The 19,476-nt window shown below is 37.6% G+C and overlaps 1 protein-coding gene across 3 annotated transcripts in view; it reads right to left on the bottom strand.

Annotated features, from left to right (window-relative positions):
- Positions 1 to 283: 283 nt before the first annotated feature.
- Positions 284 to 19,476, bottom strand: part of khdrbs3 (KH domain containing, RNA binding, signal transduction associated 3) — a 113,552-nt gene continuing 94,359 nt past the window's right edge. Inside the window, exons 8-12 of one of the 3 annotated variants that reach the window (XR_010914693.1) lie at positions 9,909 to 9,961; positions 7,482 to 7,621; positions 5,282 to 5,336; positions 3,791 to 3,881; positions 284 to 3,041 (exon numbers count right to left, since the gene is read on the bottom strand). Coding sequence is in view for 1 of the 3 variants with exons in the window: in XM_067508076.1 (XP_067364177.1) it covers positions 7,530 to 7,621; positions 9,909 to 9,961 (145 nt within the window). In the remaining 2 variants the exon portion in view is untranslated. Of the gene's footprint in view, positions 3,042 to 3,790; positions 3,882 to 5,281; positions 5,337 to 6,852; positions 7,622 to 9,908; positions 9,962 to 19,476 lie in introns of those variants that run through there. The other 2 variants (XR_010914692.1, XM_067508076.1) reach the window with 2 other exon arrangements.

Raw genomic sequence — 19,476 nt, 5'->3', positions numbered from 1 at the left:
TGTTCTCAACTTGTGTTCACCTTCTGTTTCCCTTATCTCATTAGTGTTTTGTCCTTCTGTGACTTATTTTTGCTGGTTTTGTTCCTGTCTCTTTGATATTTTTCTAACAGGTGCTTTCTGCCCTGATGTCTATTCCGGTACCTTTAATTTCTTTTGTGTTTTTTTTCCCAGCTTGTATTCTAAGCTTTTAAAAAAAATGCTAATTACAAAAATAATATTTCTTAGATAAATAAGTTTAAATACTATTTTAAATCTGAAAAAAACCTGTTGACTAGCATCATGGTGGAGTGAATTCTATTATTTCTATTCTTCACCTCTGTTCCCTGTAATAATCGATCTTTCACAATCTTAGTTTCCACTTAGCAGGCAATGCACGCTGACCTGTGGTCACATTAGAGCTCACTTCTAAAGGAGACAGAGGGACACTTCAACATTGATCAGGTTGTTTTAATCTCAGTAAGATTAAATGCCCTTCAGTTAATTACAGAACAAAAGGCTGGAGGAGGCTGCTTTAGACCCTGAACATGATTAATAGGGACACAAGTAGATAAGCATACTTCACATATCAAAAGCCAAAACTTAAATGTTACAATGAGGATAGAGATATTTTGCTATCAGTCACCTATATGAGGGGGCAGGTGAAATTAAATGTAACTGGTAGTACCTAAATATTCCTGTATTTTCTGTTGAATGAAACACAAGTCCTCACTTTGGTTCCACTCACTGGTTGTTAGAAAATGACACTTTGGCAGACAAACAAACAACAGACTCAGCTAAACCCCACTAATCTGACCTGGAGAGACAGAGATTATGTAAATAGGCTGGAAGCAGGACATAGGCTGCACTGATAATCACTGGCACTGTTTATTTTTTCTAAAAACAAAAACTTGAGCCATTAGAATATTTAATATATCATAATTACATAAAAGGTATAAAAACAAACAGATTTTTTTTATAAAGTATTCAAGGAAGAGTCTGACCTTTTGAGTAATATTTATTTGCATTCCTGCCAGGTAATACATAAGAAGATTGATACAACATCTGCACTGTAAATCTATAGCTGGACCCAGCAGATGTTAGCTTAGTATATAGTACATTCCTAAGTGTTTTTATGCGAAAACAGATGAGATGTAATATATTAATTGGTGAGGTTTAAAGGTGCTAGACCCTGGGGTGGCTATAGCTCAGTTGGAAAGGCAGTTGTCCACGGACCACAGGGTCCCGGCTATATGTCAAAGTGTCTCTAGGCAGGACACTGAACCCCTAACAGCCCATTCCCCTCCCCAGCTGTGCAGTGCAGGTCCAAGCCTAGTAGAAACTGGGGAGGGTTGTGTCAGGAAGGGTCTCTGGCGTAAAAACTGCTAGATCAACATGCGGACAATGATCCGCTGTGGCGACCCTGAAGTCACGGATAAGCCGAAAGGACAAAAAAAAAGTAAAAAATGGGTGAGTTTTACAGGTGCTGGGAGGTGGAATTTCTTACCTTTACAGAGACAAACTTGCTTCAATTGTTCCCTGTCTAGGCCAAACTAAGCTAACCAGCTGCTGCACCCAGCTCTGTGCACTGTGTGTGATTTAATCAGAATTGATTGACAGTATGTGTAGCACTAACAAATAATACCCAGACTCATAGCATTTTGAGTAAAATGTTATTAAACCTTGATTGGTTAAAACCTAAACAGATAGAAATGACAAACTAACAAATAATAGTAATAAAAAGCACTTAATCATAGTATTTTCATGTAGGGAATCATCTGTCATAGGAACAAGCTGATCAAAAAATAGCATATTAGGGCCTTTAAGCCATGTTTAATTTGGCTCCAGATGCCCTGAAGCCTTTTATAAGTCTTCATCGATCTGTATTCATGGGCTGAAATGGACTTGTCTCCAAGTGACAGATCACTACATCCTCCATTGTATGCCTTCTTAATCAAATAATCTACTTACTTTATTAACTTACTTTAAGTTTACTTGAGATAAGCCTATCGTTTTAAGACACTCCCGACAGGGAGTCAGCACCAGGAGGTGATGAGAGTTGACTCTGGGAGCTGGAGATTGAAGCGTTAGGTCACCATGTTATTGTCTGAGGCATGGCCCGAGGCTCCAGGGAGAATCACTTCCTCTAATGGAAAACCATTGTCTGCCACTAAGGACATACGACTGTGCAGAATAGGAATCAGCCTATGTGGACTTATGCACAAGTCAGAATGAAGCTTTCTGTTCGATAGAAAGCTCTTTTGGAATTGTAATATGCACTGAAGTCGATTGCGATTAAGCAATACATCTGGAAAAACTGTACTCTTGTGTGTAGCTGGGTGGTGTTTTCAAAGACTAGTAATGCACATAGAAAAAAACAAAAAACAGCATTACAGCAGAAAATATAGTTTTCTATTGTACTGTTCACATGTTTTCACTTCTGTCACAGCAATGCAACAACAAGGCACTTGGGGAATAATTTTTACAAAGTAATCGTATTGGATATAGGTTAATGAGCAAGACAAAATGAGATTAGAAGCATCTTTGCCAACAATGTTATGTCATTGCTTTAGTATATTGCATTTTTTAACAATATTCCATAACAGGCAACAGTTAATTTCTTATATAAGACATAGATGCATCTCATCTCACTAAAGTCTGATTGAGGAAAGGACAGAGGGCAGTTTTAGAGTCATATCCGAACACCTTTGTGTGTATGTAAGATGTATACAGAGCTGGTGAAGCTCTGAAGGAAATATTCTCCGACAGATCATCCCAGAGGATGAGAAACTCCATTTGCCTTGCGGGTTTCCTCTCTTCCTCCTTTTCTCCAGAGAATGACGATGTGTGATACATGCATTATCTTTTCCCCCTTTTCAGCATCTCAATAGGTCACTTCATCTTGTCCCCTACAGGATTCACCTCTGTCCTGACTGAAAAATTTGAAGTCCTCTATTTAGCCAAGGGAAAATCCTTTGTGAAATTGGACGGCCTTTTTGAAATTCAGCTTGACATTGTGGGGTTCTTGAATGTTTGAAGGGGAGCTTGTATTTGGTTCATAGAGTCTGTAAAACAAGCAAAAATGAGAAGGAATAACAAAATGAATTTCAACAAAAAAGCAAAACAGAGAAGGACATTTTTATAGCTGTTCTTTGTGACAGTATGTTATCTGTAGCTGCTTCAATGTTTTTTGGCTAACACAATCAGTCAGGAAATACACTTCTGTGCTTAATACAAGCACAGGGTGTCATTTTCAAACTGCAACAACAAGGACCCCGTTGTGGTTCAAATGACACAGAGTGCTCTTATACTCTAATTGCACAGGTACAACGTGAACTAGAGTAGTTTGGCAGGACAGGAATCCCCTTGAGGGGCTTGTAGAAGTGTGTAACTGGAGAGCTGAGGGTCGAGCCATCGAACTAGGGGTAATTTAGAAGGATCTCAAAAGGAGCCTTTGAAAAATATTTTCAACATTAAAAAACCTGTCAAGAGAACATCACAAAGCCTCAAAGTCACATTAATATTTGATATGTCATGATAATGCTGGTTCCCCTGTAGAATTTCATTTTATACTGCTTAAGGGTTTTCAATTTGATACCCAAACAAGTTAAACCGTCTTTCCACATTTTCACTGAAGGTCAACCCTTCATCTCGGCAGCTCTAGGGCTGTTGCCAAGCCTTGCTTTGCCCAAATAACTATACCATAATGTTTGTCTAACTTCTCAGAATGTGACGTTACGTCACGCTGTGTTAACGTCTTGTGATCTATGTCGTCTGTTTATCTGTGCCTGCTAAAGTGGTTGGAATAAGTTACCTGCATACGTTTTGTTTGACTAAAAAGTTGTTCAAATCCTTCAAATTTGATGGAGATGGGAAGAGATATGGAGGATGAAGAGGAACCACTTCTGGAGAAATTAAATCGAGAAAGCAATGGTATTTGGTAAAAAATATCATATCATATCATATCAGTAAATATCAGGGCTATGTAAGATCTGCTCACTCGAATTTAGTTGTACTCACAAAGGTAGGACAGCACTTCTCTATCAACCTACTATGGTAGAAGCTCTGAACTAACATAGCAACGATTTTCAGAATCATGACAAACTCTAAACACAGGCTCCAACTCACCACCAGAAAGACAACTAACAACTGCAGCAGGCACTGGCACAGAGACTGCATCAAACACAAGATGGCACCTGCATAGTTAACATGACGTGATGTCAACATCACATTCTCTACTCAGTATAGCTTAGATCAATAGGATCACACATCTTTAAACATTAGGAAAAAAGTTAAAGTGAGCTACCCTCTATTTGTAATTTTACTGAAGATTCACCAGATCTAACCTGGAAGCTTAAAATATTTTTTCACCTGATCGGTCTAATATATTATTATTTTGACATGCACATTATCATTATGTTCTGCCTTCTTTAGATCATTGATCATCTTGTATTAAGTAGATAGCCAATGAACTTAAGCTGTTGCTCAATTTTGTCTTTTGGCTCAATGTTTCATAGCTCTGCCAGATTATTTATTTGTACAGATTTCAGATACATCACCATCATTACTAAAGCTTCCGGATCCAACCATCAGGCTTGGATTTTACTTTGATTTTGTTATTTGACCCTGTATGTGATCACTTTTAAATTCACAAATCGTCATTGACATCAGAGACGTACAGTAACACAGATTTCGTGAGCTTTTTCAGAATCTCTATGAGTCATTGGATCCTACAGTATCTACAAATGGTATTGGACACTGTATACTCAAAAAGAGTAATTTAGTGGAATAAATAAAGTTTTTCTAGTTAATTTATTGTAAATATGTAATATGTTTTATTAAAATTATTTCAACATACAAAGTCTAATTTTTATTTTCAGACCACTTATAACATGAACTGTTTTGCCTTGAGGCCATAAAATTTTAAATAATAATTTGAATGAAAGAACAAAATTAACTTTTGAAGAAAAAAAACTAGCAGACTTCCCAGCATAAATTGTTTTTGCATAAACAAACTATTGTGAGACAAATTTTTGTAGGTTAAGAAAACATTTATAATAGAAACCTTTTGAATGTCTTTAATAAACATTTCATTGCTTCTCTTGAACAATCTTTAAAAATATTTACAGTGTAGAGTCGATATATTATAATGGTTATATTAAAAAAAAAATCATCAACAATGATTAACATGATTTACTCCATATACCTCATTAATTAAGATGAAAACACTTTTTGAGACCTAACAGAACATTGAAAATTAAGATATCGTTCATAAACTCCTGACATATTAAAGGAAATAACATACCTTTATCACCAGTAAGGTAACTGAATGAATGGCCTGGTGAAGCGTGGATATTGACCTAGAAATGAATATAAACAACAGGATAACCATGCAAGTTCAAAACACAAACATATTTACAACCAATGCAATAAATTTAAAATAATATAAAGACACACAGTATTTTATGGTTACAATATTGTAACAGATGATATAGTTTATCAAAGTCTTAGAATAAAGTTATTTCACTATACAGTTCGCTGAAATATTACTGCTATTTATCATAGATTTTACAGTGTTTTTGTTACAGATATCTAATTATTCCCAGCTTTGTGACTAAATTATGGACTTAAAAGAGACAGGCAAACATATTACATTGATGTTTAGAGAGGGTTTAAGAGCAACTATGTTAGGGGAGAGGTTAAACTGGGTCAGGTTGTTTACCTTGTGGGACGGAGGTCTTTTTAAACAGCTACTGCCATCCTCTCTCTGCGGAAGTCAGCTGGGGTCATTTAGAGTCTCTTTAATGGACGGGGCAAAGGCAGGCGCTTTAAATGACTGGGAGCAGGTCACATGACCGGAGGAGAACAGAAAGAGCAAAACAAGAAGAGAGAGCAAATCCCCCCCCCACACTTCCAACCTGCCCCCCCACCTGTACTGAACTGATCAAGGCCTAGTGGAGGTCAAGGAGGCTTTCATGTGGTGCTACAAGACGTTTCTGTCAGGGTAAACACCCAGAAGGTTAATGTGTGTTTACTGATGATGCGTGACGTGATCAGCGTTGGCTTCACATCGAATTATATGAACAAACAGAGTGGATAGAGTTTCAAGAATGGCACACTCGTTATCGCTAAATCCTCTAAATCTCATTCGGAGAGATTTCATACAAAATGCATCACAGGCCATTCAGATACAAATAGGAAGCCTTTCTTATCAGATTACTAAGGTTGTCTCCAAGGTCACAAACAGCCATTTGCTGTTTCTACTGTTTAATGTCATCTCGCTACCACTTAGGAGTTTTTGCCAGAAAATATGATGTTTAATTTAGTTTTCACTTAGTTATTATGATATGCTTTTTTATGAATTTATTACAGGCTACTACGTGTTAAATATTTCAAACTTATCTGGCATTTTTTCATTTGAGCTTGTTAGTTTAAATTATGCATTTTTATTTATGAATCCATAATTATTCTCTTAAACACAAACATTTTCTTTCAAAATGTTTATTCAGCATCAACAAAGAGGAAAATATTAAAGGGCTTACATAAGCTCAAAATCAATATTGTTGAACAAATGTCTAGATGGAAATGATTACTAATCCATCAGCTTGTGATTTAGTATAATAAAATTATGATGCCTATAAAGTCAGATACTAAGCTTGTTTTAAATCCAATTATGACATCAAAATGACTTATTTAGAGCATCTAAATTTAATCACAAAAATTAAAAAGCTCCCAGACTGTTATTGTAGCTTTGTTTGATCAATGTACATAAGGTATGAGTGGCTATTTATTGACGAAATAATGTGGACATTTGGGGGCATAATAAAAGAACACAACTACATAGGCTTTTCAGAACAAAACAGCTGACAATATCCACAATTGCACACCATGCTTTTATAAGCCCTTTAACACTAAATATCGAGTATTTTACAAAAAAGGAGGAAACAGCAATACAATATGTATACAGTATAACTCTTTTCTTTTTCAGTTTGTAAATGTTTAATTTACACGGGACACAATTTCACCAATTACCCCTCAGAAGAAAATATCTACACTACTGCACTTTCCTAGAACTAAGCTACAACATTTGAAAGTGATCAACCACGCAGTTCAAGGTTTAAAGAATAGAGGGTGATTAATTAAGTTGCACTGGCAGCTGTGGAGAAACATTGTATCGATCAGCTTATAGTGATTCACTTATCACTACCAGGTAAATAGCTTGATACAATGTCATTCTTCACCATCACATAGCTGAAAGAGAAACTTAATGTACTATGGAGACTTTCTTAATCTTAACTTCCACTCGATTTCTCTTTGAGGAAAGGATAGATTACCTCAATTGCTTTACACATTTTACCCAGTGGGAGTATGTTTTTATCATAAAGGGGATGCCATTTTTCAAACCAGCTTCTACTCATCCAGTATCTCACTATTACCATTTCATGTGTATAATGTTTAGTTTTCGATTCTAAAAATGTGGGAGCGTCCATAAAAAAATCCATTACTTGGGTCAAAACAGCCATGAGGACTCAGGTGCAGGTTGTATAAACAGTTCAATATCTGGAGTATGGCTGATCTCTGTACACTCCCTTGGTTGTTCGTCCTGATGGTGCCTTGCTGCGGTTGTTTGCCCACTCTTCCTGACCTGATTGGGAAGACAAGAATCAGATGGGGAAAGATTACAGAGGTGTTAATACTTTGATTCATTAATTCACAACAACCTATGTAAAGTATTTCAAGCTCTATGCCAATATTGTAAATATGCTCCCTTAGATGACAATAACACAGCAGCAAGCTGGGAGCTCTTTAAATGTTTGGTATTGATGCAGCTCATAATAACAAATGCGCTGATTCAAGCTGTGAATGCAAACGGCGACTCAAGCCAAGAAGTTTGACTTTCACCTGGAAGGATGCATCTCAGATAATTGAATGAGAGGATCAAATAGATACTTGAAAAGGAGCCGTTTAGTGGCTCCAAGCAAAAAGGTCACAATTACCATTAGCCCAAATCAGTTTCTGTTCACCCTGTGGTACTGTCAATGTGAAAGTGCCAGTATCGATGGCACCTTTTGTCTGATCTTCAGCCAGCGCTCAGACTTCCCTAGAGCTGAGGCTCACAAAGGGTTGTTTTTTTTTCCTCATGTTCAGGCTCTCTGTTGGCAGCACATAGACAATACCCCTTAATTAAACCTGTCACCCTTTCACTGACAGTCACTTTGAAGAGACAGACCAAGGTAACCTTGTGTTTTGAGAACAAGGAGGCACATCAACGCTGTTTATCTGTTTCTTTTGAACTGTCACCTTTTTTTCTGCGTGACCCATGTGGCAGAGGTTTTTATTTTATGTGCAGGTATGCAACACTCTAATGAGTTGAATGTGCATAGTTCTTCCACTTGTGTGGTTACAAAAGTTGGGAAAGTTTTCATTATTTTTGGCATGCTTTCAGAAACACATTCAAAACTTTAAAGAATGCAGGTCATTTCAGAAACAAATCTTATAATAGCCATTTCCACCTTGTTTTTCACAAAAAGGCAATACATAAGGTAAATAAACGTATCAGAACAAACCCAATATCCACTTTGATAAATCAATGAAAAAACAAGCCAAATACATCTTTAGAAAGTATGCATTAGCAATAAATAAAAAGCAACTGATTGTTATCCATTTGCAGTAAGTCGCTAATAGAAAAATTTAAAACATTTATAATGCATAATGTATATTAGTAATTATTAGTAAATATTAGTAATGAGATAAATTTCAACTTTAAGCTTGCATCTGAGCCCATATGACAGAAACAGAATAATCAATTCGCTGTAGGTTCGGCACTGAATAAATATGTTTTAGAGAAAGAGAGTTTACATAACCACTATGGAGATTTCTTGATGTTTTCCTGTTTGTTCAAAGTTTACACATACGGTACTTCCAATTAATCAACCATCATCTGTACAGCAGCGTTGTACAGATGATACTGTTTTGTATAGTAGGTCCACTGTCATTCTAGTGCACCCTGCAGAGATTTGACCTTGGCCCACTTCTTACTGCATCTTGTCAAAATCTGACATAGTTCTGTTAAGTGTTATCTCAGTGCTGTTGACTTTGTCTGAAGCTCTTTTTAGATCTATTAAACACTGTAAACCACTCATTTAAAGAGGCCTTATACATAATCTGTTGCTTAGGTAATTGGAGAGAGTTGTAGTACTGAACAACTGTGTCACAAACAAAAGCACCAGTTTGTATTCAATATTCTTATTTAATTATTATAACAGATGTAGACTTATCATACATTTGTCCAAAAATGTTATATTTTCTAAATTATTTATGAATCACATTGAATCAATTTTAATCTCAATTGCAAAGCTTTATTATGTGTGTTGTGTAAAATAATTTTAGGTTTACAGCTAATAGGACTATTTCTGTCATACCATACAACTGTGGTAGAAAAAGAAGTAATAAATTTTGTAAATTCTTATAATCAGTGTACAAATAAAAATGTGTATATATAGGGATGGGGGCCTGGTGGATCAGTGGTAGAGCATTAGGCTGGGATGCAGAAAGCTACGGTTCTATCCCACCCCACCAGGTGTGGCTCCACCCCGCCACCAAGGGCAACCTTGGTGCTGATCCCGAGACCGGATAAAAATGAGAGGGTGTGAAAGGAAGGGCATCTGGCGTTAATTCCTGTTGTTTATTTCAGAATCAAAATCTACTGAGAAAAAGAGTCATTGTTCCCACCTAATTCCAACCAAATAAATAGAGGAAGTAAAAACTGTGAATTGAGAATTAACCACTTTACACATGCTAATCCCATAATTTTGAAGGTGCTATGGCAACTGAGATGAAGCTACAGGGCAGATACAGAAACTAGAAACTTATACTCTGATAACTGATAAATGGCAGAAGATATATTTGAAGAAGAGAGGTCTGTAACTCACCATATGAATCATATGATTCCCCACTGTGTCCGTATTCATAGTAGTCATCTGAGCTGTAGGCACATACAACAGGTAGGTGAATGTTAAAATAAAGCTTAAATAATGCATGTTGCATTAAACAAACAAACCAACAATAAAAAGCCAAAAAATGGAATGTAACTTAAATGTAGTATTATTGTACATTGATATGACATTTATTACAAACAATTACATATACAGTAATTTATAGGCAGCAAAAAGGAAAACACACTGGAAGTATTTTTCAGATATAATTTGGGTAGAAGATAAAAAGAAACAAGAGTCAGCTCTCAATCACTCAAAAGTTGGGCCACATTTGTGATTCTACATGGCAATTTTCTCACAGTATAAGTGCACAAACTTCCAGTTCCATATCAGTGCATATGGAGATCTATGAGAGGTGGCAACTTTAATGAAAAATAAAAAAGATGGGGAGGTTGCATTGCCGTTCATTTCCCGCTTCTTTATTTATTTCTTTATTTTTGGTCTGCAGTGAGATGCTGACAGAACAATCCTGCGTCTGTATCATTCAGTAACAGCGCTATCATTCAGGAGAGGCAATTCATCATAAGGCTGCCACTGAGCCGACAAGAACCATCACAGCTGGGTCCTCTCTGCCTGCCTGTCAGTCAGTCTGTCAGCGACAGCAGCACCTCTCTGCTCTGCGGCTTAGAGAGCTGAAGGCACCTTCAAAGCTCTAACACACCGCATCAACAATGCCTGACTGCTGAGGGCAAAGAGGTGACAGTGGTGACACACCAGAGTGGAAGTAACGACTTACACTTTACTCTTATTACTGTAATAGAGTAGCATATGCTGGTGTATTCCTAAAATACCAAACTGAGAGCTGGGAGTCAAGGATGATACACGGCACTCTTTAATGAAATCACAACAGCTTGGAGCAATCTAGGACATCTAATTCTACATGTTCAGTCTGTTATTAAGTCTGAAATTCTCTAAACAATAATAAAAAGTTTTACCACTGTTAATGCTTCATCTTCACATGTATTTTTATTTTACATAGTTTGTGGTGCCGCATAACAGGTTCACATCCGCGGCACTCTGCAGCCCTTCTGTGTGGAGTTTCCATATTCTCCCTACTTGGGTTTCCTCCAGGTACTCTAGTTTTCCCCCATATTCCAAAGACATGCATGTTAGGTTAATTGGTGACTCTAAATTTCCCATAGGTGTGAATGGTTGTTTGTCTGTGTCTGTCTCTCTGTGTTGGCCCCTGGGTTGGACTGGTGACCTGCCCGGGGTGTACTCTTGGCCAATGACAGCTAGGATAGGCTCCAGCCACCACTCTGACCTAACCAGAATAAGGGAAAAACATGCATTTTTGTAATTTGGGTTAGCACTCCATTACTTTAGCATCCTCCCCTCCACTTGAAAACTTGACAAACTGATTATTGTTTTCTCAAACAATGTCTTGGTATACATTAGATAAACAAGGCAACATGACCAATTGAGGATAGTGGGAGGGATTGTTTTAAGAGCACTATAGAGGCTCAATGAGACAGCTCCCTAAAGAGGCCTGGGCCTTAAGTTAGGCTTAGCATAAATTTGACACAGTTTATAATCCAGCTACAAACAATACAATGCCAGCAGGAGCAAACAAGGCTTTTTCCTTGAGCTAATGTAGTCTCCCTTCAAGAAGTGAAGCCAGCTGCTATTGCTCTGAGCACGAGGTTTCCAGACAGCCCCCAGGGCTGAGGTGCCACCACGCATCTGCCATGGATGTCAAGTCACTGGAATATCCCTGACACCACTCATTGGCCGACAGAGACAGGGAGAGGGAGAAGACAGAGGGACAGGAAACACGTGACAATTGAAGGCATGTTTTGGCTGGTCATGTTATGTACCCTGAGACAAGGCCTGACAGGATACTAAATAATTAGATTTCACGCTATGCTAAAATGCAGAGGTGTATTCCAGAGAGGCTGCCTTCTAAATAAATATATATATATTTTCTTGCAATGTCAAAAAAATCAATTTGCCACAATTCACAGGTGCTTGCAGACATATTGTGATGTATGTGAAATACAGGATACTCATGGGTTGTCCGGGTTTGCTTACAAGCTGCGAGCTGTCAACATTTGTCCCCAAATTTATTTTCACTATGTTTATCTCATGAAAAAAAGGAGACAAGATTCCTGTAAAATAAAACACAGTTTTCCACTTAACTCTGGAAGTTTCTCTGTCACTGTAGGCAGAAAGGGCAAATAATAGCAGTCGGCTGTGCTGAGAGCTGCCAGTGTAGACCTGCTCTTTGCACAAAGGGGAAGAGTGTTAGGCACCTCTAATTTCTGAGGTGACATTTCATCAATATTGCTACACAACTTCTCTCTGTAGTTACTTTCTCTTCTCAATTACACAGACCGGTGACTCTTGAGCTTCATCCTGAAAGTCAAAAGATTCTGCTAAAAGTGAGCTACTCTACAACACAGGTAATGCCAATCAGCATAGTGTATGTATATGTAATGTTAGTATACTCACTGCAATCAAGCTTTGAAATATTACTGCAGTAATGAATATCAGTGAATGTCAAGAGTGGTGGGCAGTGTTGACAACTTCTTCTCATTTTGGATCTAGCAACATACAGTATCTAGTAGCTCTTGAAAAAACTTTCAAAACTTCCGTACTTATATTTCCCAGTGAATGTGCTCTCCTGTGGCTGTGGCTCCTGCAGTGACTATGTTTGGTGTTTGCAAAACGATCAGTCAACCAGTCAGCAAGAACGAAATACAAATAAGCTGTAAATATGCCTTAAAAACACATATATTTTTCTTTTTGTTAAAATGAAATCCAATATTTGGATCATTCTTATTTATAATGCTTACTCCAGTCAGCACAACAGATGTAGACTTATATGCTTACTGTTTGTTGAGTTTTTCTCTGTATCTTAAACTTGGAATGGTACTTGGAGTGGACATTTCCTCTGTTCTTGTTGTAACTGGACTGTAACTGGTTCATTTCAATTTATGTGCGGGGTTTAAATGGTAAATGGTCTGCACTTATATAGTGCTTTTCTACCTATTGGCATTCAAAACACTTTTACACTGCTTCTCATTCTTACACACACATTGCCAACACTCAACAGGAGCAACTAAGTTGGGGTTCAGTGTCTTGCTCAAGGACACTTTGACATGTGACTGGAGGAGCAGGGGATCGGACCAACAACTGTGGGATTGGTGGACGACCGCAGTTCAGTTCTATTATTTAGACTTTCTATCACAAAAATCGCTATTAAACTTTAAAATATCTCAACATTTTGGACCAAAAAAAAAAAAATTCTCTGGAATACTACTTTGGAAAACTACTAGCCACAGTGGCTGGTGAGAAAATAAGTTAATGTCAGGCCTTGCTCAGAATCACCTCGAGGCTTTTTATCTGTTTGATTAGTCATGGAGTAACAAGGTAACAGGCCACACCCTGCCATGCCAAGGATTTTAATCCAAGAATCAAACGTTATCCTTGTGCTTTGTTCTATTATTTATGAGCCGCCAAAAGTGGGTGTGTGTAATAAAATGGCTATACCTCATGAATGCTTAATGCCATACTGAAACCCTCTGAATCAAAGCTGAAAGTCTTCACACACATCTTGAGTTAGTGCATTTACATTTACTTAAGTAAGCAGGCTACAGTCAGCTTTCGCTGGAAAGTGGATTTCTTACCTGTCATGTAGCTGGGAAAGCTGGTTTAAAAAATCTGGGTAGGGGATTAGGGAAACCTGGTTTCTCCAGGTAGATTTCTGTTGGAGAATGCCTATTTCTTTGTCACATATACGAATAACCAGCTTTCTAATTGTCTTTCTCATACTGGTTATGTGAAAAAAAAGGCTGCAGACAGGAACATGCTGAATGAAAGGAGAGATTAATAACAGGGCAAGGCCACCTCATTTTTAAATCAAAGACTGCCTTAAGTCCAACAGAAAATATAATAAAAACAAAGTGCCATGTAGAAGTCAAAAGAAGTCACTTTTCCCGCATGGATTTTTGAAATTCAGACTGTTCCTATTGTGGATGACCTGCACAACAGTCAAGATCCAGGATTAAAAAAAAAAAAACAGAACATTATTTTAATGAAACACAAGGAAAAAACTAAGAGAAAAAAGGAGAGACAGAGAGAGAGGTCAAAAAACTCTGTGGCTTGAATGTCAACTAATCTGAATCTTCATTTTCGTGACTTGTCACCTGAATCCCCTCCCTCTAAACTACCAGAATAAAAGTACTTATTTAGTACAAAATAACAACTATATTCTCGTTCTAATATAATGCAATTTAAAATCATCCAAACAAATTTTACATCCAGGAAATCAAACAATGAACTGAATATAAATATTTCTTCAACTTATTTTACGACTGTGAATTATGTAAATTATGGTCTTACCTATGAACTTGAATTGCTCTAATCAACCAAATATAAGTTGCATTTAGACTCCCATATCTACATTTGTCATGATTGATCCCATATCCCAGCACAGCCCTGTCAGAAGTGCACAGTGCACTGACAGCATAAACACGAGCACAGGATAAAGTAGCCAGCGTGGTAGGATCTCACTTGAGATATTGCGCTGCCATAAGTTTGAAAGTGCTTTCACATTCTACATAGGTCAACTTTTGATTTGACATTCAATAGTGGAAAGCCTCTGCTGCTTTGTATCTCCCTCAGCTCCATTGAAGAAGAGAAAAAACATCAAGGTGTGTTTAAAACACAGCACCATGAGACTCAAGCACACAACAACTACTAGGTAAGTGTGTCTCTCCCATCAGCCATCTGATTCCAGACCTACTTTTCCACAGGTAAAGACCCTGCCTCTCGAACGCATCTGTCATCTCAGTAAATGCTTTGTCTTAAGCACTGATGTTGTCGTTCCTGGGCACCACAAAACAGATGGCAGTGTTAAATCTGAATGATGTAGTACACGTCCCTAGTGGACTTTGTTTTCGTACGTTACCATTACTCTTCCAGTCCTCAGTGATAAATTTGAAAAAATCTAGTAGGACATTAGGGGAGGATGCAGAGGTAATACAGCGCTTATCTAAGGGAGGAGGCTTCATGTCATTTTCCTATTTTTTGTATCTTGCACACTTTAATTAATCATGGCTGTGAATCGTTAATAAAAGTACTTCTTAGAAGAAAAATCTTCTAGTGCATGTTTTTTATTCATTCTTGGCACAAGGTTCAAAAATTGAAATGCTGACTATAAAAAACACACAATGCCCTGATTATGCTGGCGTAGTGGTGATTTCCACAGACAAAAATACAATGAAAATGAATCAAAAAAGCAGCATTGCTTTCTTTAAAAACCATTCAATACAAAATGAAGCTCACATAATTTCAAATGGAATCCCTTCTTACTGGTGATTGCTCAAATGTGGCAACTGATTGCAAAGCAAATCTCCACTGCTGACCCCTGCTGAAGGCACAAAATGGCCTACGGCAAAGATTTGACTGTACAAATGACTATTCTATCTGGTTTTGAACACAGCATTTATGTTACCTATCTGTTTTTTTTTTGGGAAAACACATGAAATGTCTTGTCAGGAAAAGCACTGTCAAGTCAAGTCAGTTATCAGTATTCTTTAAAAACCATCATCTGGGGACATGTTTGGCTTTGTTATGTTGTGACTATCTGGGTTCTGTGAAAGACTTTGTTATGTCTTGTTGAAGTTGCATTAAATATATTACTGTTTTGTCTTGAGACAAAAAGAGCAGTGTAAATCCCGGTCTCCCTCCCCTCAGATGGTCTAATTCCCGCCACAGCACCTGTCACTTATCTTGACAAGCTGTCTACCTTAAAAAAACATCTAGAAACCCACTGTGTGTGAACTCACTGCAGGCATTTTAGAAGGAGACAGCAAACATTTTCTACTAAGAATAAAAAACACACCGCATTGTACTAAATGGGTGTTGTCTCCCCTAGGGCTCTAGCACAACAAGCACACTTCATAGTAGTGGTGCTCACAAAGGCCAACCAATCAAACATGTGGCACCACCTACAATTTCACGCACTGCAAGACTTCGTATATCTATAGACAACTAACTGCAGAACAAGACACTCCAAAAAACCACGGATTGGCATAACACACTGGACAGGTTCTCAGATGGTTCCCAGAGGATGAAACCTACTGAAATTGTGATCCTTGACTTTTCTTTAAGTTCTAACATCAGGATTAATATTTCCATTTTTTTATTACCATATAACTAAAGATATTTCCATTTCCCTTGGATGTATTTTATGGTTTCTCAAATTAATAAAATCTTGGATGTTCACCAGCTAAAGTAAGATTGTAAACATTGTACACTCATCTTGACACTTTTAAAAGCATTTGGTTGTCTGTCAATTACTCATTTTACAACATCCGTCCACATTGTTTCTAAAGGACACATCACCTAGGCTCCCATGTGTTTTTTAAATGCTCTGAATCTATATTGGGCTCTGGCAGTAAGTGAAGCGTAATCTCCACAGACAGCTGTTTAGATCACACAATTCCACTGCTCTTTATATGTTTTGAAATTATAAATGGCGCTGGCATGACTGATCGAAACTTATATTGTCACCATGGTTTCACTGAAAACAATCAGTTGAAAATAATGTTGTTCCTCCTGTACGATCCTCATGTAGCCTACTAAGGAGCTGCTGACAGACAGCCAGCTGATACTCAGGTCATGTCCTCTCGACCTTTTATTAACATTTACCCTATTCTACTCCCTTTATCACAAAGAGCTGATAACCAGAACACAGCTCACAACTTTTGTTATGATGCCATTGAATTATTATATATCAGCCTATATTAATAGTTTGGTAGGTCACCTATTACCTATTGGTATAATTAAAATGAACAAGATGCGGGGAGTTTTGATATCTAGTGGGCGTATTGAATATTAGACTCGTCAGAATGGAATTTGGTAATGCATTTTACAGTCACCAATCTTCTCGTAGGGAAGAAGTGAAGGGGTCGTGTGGCTGACAAAACAGCGGACTTTGAAACGAGATGCAAATGCTTGTACTGTCACTGTTATGTTAGCCAGTGATGCTTGCGTGTTTTTACCAACAATGCATGAAAAGGGTTTTTCAAAATTTATGTGACAAAATATTTATATTTTATTAGATTATTAAATAATTTATTTCACATTTTAAGCCACACAGCCCACACTGACCTTCTTGTGTTCGGACCTAAACCAAACTATAAGCATGGAATTCTTGTGCTAAAACCAAACAACATTGCATGCATAATATCACGTTACAATGGCCCATTGATTCTGCTAGCATTTGGAGAATGTATCCACTATTCCATAGCTATTGTTTTGGCATATAATGACCTTTAAATTGTGTGATGAGACCTGAATCTGAGTATCAGTGTTCACAGCCCGTTTTCTGTATTTAGCCCTCGAGAGTTGTATATACTGGTTTAAATTTACCAACATACTGCTAAGTTCTTTACCGTCAGATTTGTGTTTTTCCTGGTGCTGAGGCTTGTTTCCTTGCATTTTCCCAGTAATTGATTCTAAATTGCTAATGCACAAAATGTAGAAATTATACCACTTTTTTTGTCCTCTTTACTGCTTGTACTAAAATTTATGGTTGTCACTAGCACACAGCTATCCATGAACCCACATGCCTCTGGGATCCAGCCTACTATACAGCAAACCAAAGTAAGGTCTAAAAGACAATGCAAGGTGTCAGCAACCTGCACTCTCTGATTGCACCCTAGTTGCAAGAGATGGTCCCGCTATGACCTCCCCACAAATCCAGCCACGGCTGTGCCACAGCTGTCAATTGTATCATTTCCCTAAAGAGACATCACCTTCTCTCTGCTAATAAAATTAAAGATGGTCTCAACACAAGCAGCCACCTCTAGCCTCCTTGACCTTAGTACTTGTTTGGTACCTAACTGCTGCAGCTTTTGAGAACTCCCCAGAGATGAAGCCCTTTGCTGCCTCTCTAGAAAAGATGATAGCTTAGTACTCCATGTTGTATAAACATGATCTAAGAGGAGGCTGTGATCTGTGAGCTTACAGACCGACTGCTATGAATGTCTTGCTGAGGTTGTATTCCATCAATTTCCTTTTGTCAGTTCTCTTCTGTCAGATGTACACAGCTTTTTTGCTAAAACCTAATGTCATAATGATGTGAGCCCCTTTTTTTGGCATTGATTTGTACTTATGTTGTTATTACTGAAATGCAACTCCCCTGTGTGACAGAATGTGTACACTATAGTTACAATAAAGTCTCTCTGCTTTTGTTTTTATGGACATGATGTAAACCGTTGAGTTAGTTAAAGCATAGCAGAGATTAAAATTTAATCATTTATCACTTTTGGTCAGTGACAGAAAATTATAGTAACTGAATATTTGTACTTGAGCACTGCAATTAAGGACAGTTTATAGCCAGGTTACATTAAAGGTGTATTTTTACGCTTCTGCACCAGCAAGAGCCACAGTTGCAGATACTAGGTTTTATGTTGTCCTACTGTCCATACATCCCATTCTTGAATGTGATTACTTTATGTTCATGAATGTCCCATTGTCATCATTTTCATGTAATATCTAAGGAACGCTTGGAGGGAATTTCATTACAACTGGCACAAATGTCCACTTGGACTCATAGATGAACTGATAAAAATATAAGTCTGGAAAGACATGCATGTAAACTGCTACTTGTCTGGTTGGTGGTGGACTTTAGGACTTCATCCTAAATCATTTTGACTGTTAGTCAGACAAAACAACACAACTATTACTGTAACTGTTCTAAAAGCCTTCACAATCAGTGACATTATTGCTTTAATAATGCAAATGTATTTTTTACTACCAAATAAATGTATCACTACGCTGTAGTCATGGATGTGATGATTGGTTCTGAGTAAACTCTCAGCTTTGATGAGTGTGGAATACATTTCTACACTGATAAACAGTGGAGGCGTGTAAGATATAATGTATGATATGTAATTGTCTGATCACCACCTACAGCTAAATGAATTGTATGTAATATGGAAATATATTTTAAGTTAATTATGGTATCAGTAAATCCACTAATGCAGACTTGTTTAAGAGCAGCAGCCATTTCAAACCCTCCTCCCTCTATCCTTTTGTGTTCACAAATGGCAGGCCTGTTTCTAGCATAAGCCATCGGGGTAAAACCATGACAGAGAGACTGTAAATTGTTCTGCTTGTTATCCTGCAGCAACTGAAATCCTGCCACGCAGTCAGAGCTTAGATTGGTGACTGGGAGCTCCTTAGACTTCGAGAAACATTGTTAGGAGACTTCATGTCCACATAAACACACACTAATGCACATACACACACACTCTCCTTGAGGCCCTGCAGCAGCTGGGTCCTGCTATGACTTTCCCTGGGCTCAGGGTGAAAATAATTCACTTTTTTCTATCACAAAGCTAAATAGGATTTTGACTGTGAAGAGAAGGCCATGCAGTGTAATAACCATATTATTCAGGCTTTTAATTGCAGTCACTGCAATGCAATATTCAAAGGTAGTAAATGGATTACTATGGCCCTGTCCTGTAATTTGGACTGTAGTCTCATTATT

This window comes from Channa argus, chromosome 1, assembly GCF_033026475.1.
Source record: "Channa argus isolate prfri chromosome 1, Channa argus male v1.0, whole genome shotgun sequence".
NCBI lineage: Eukaryota > Metazoa > Chordata > Actinopteri > Anabantiformes > Channidae > Channa > Channa argus.
Note: the sequence above shows the minus strand (reverse complement) of the source record. Positions and strands in the feature narration are given on the sequence as shown.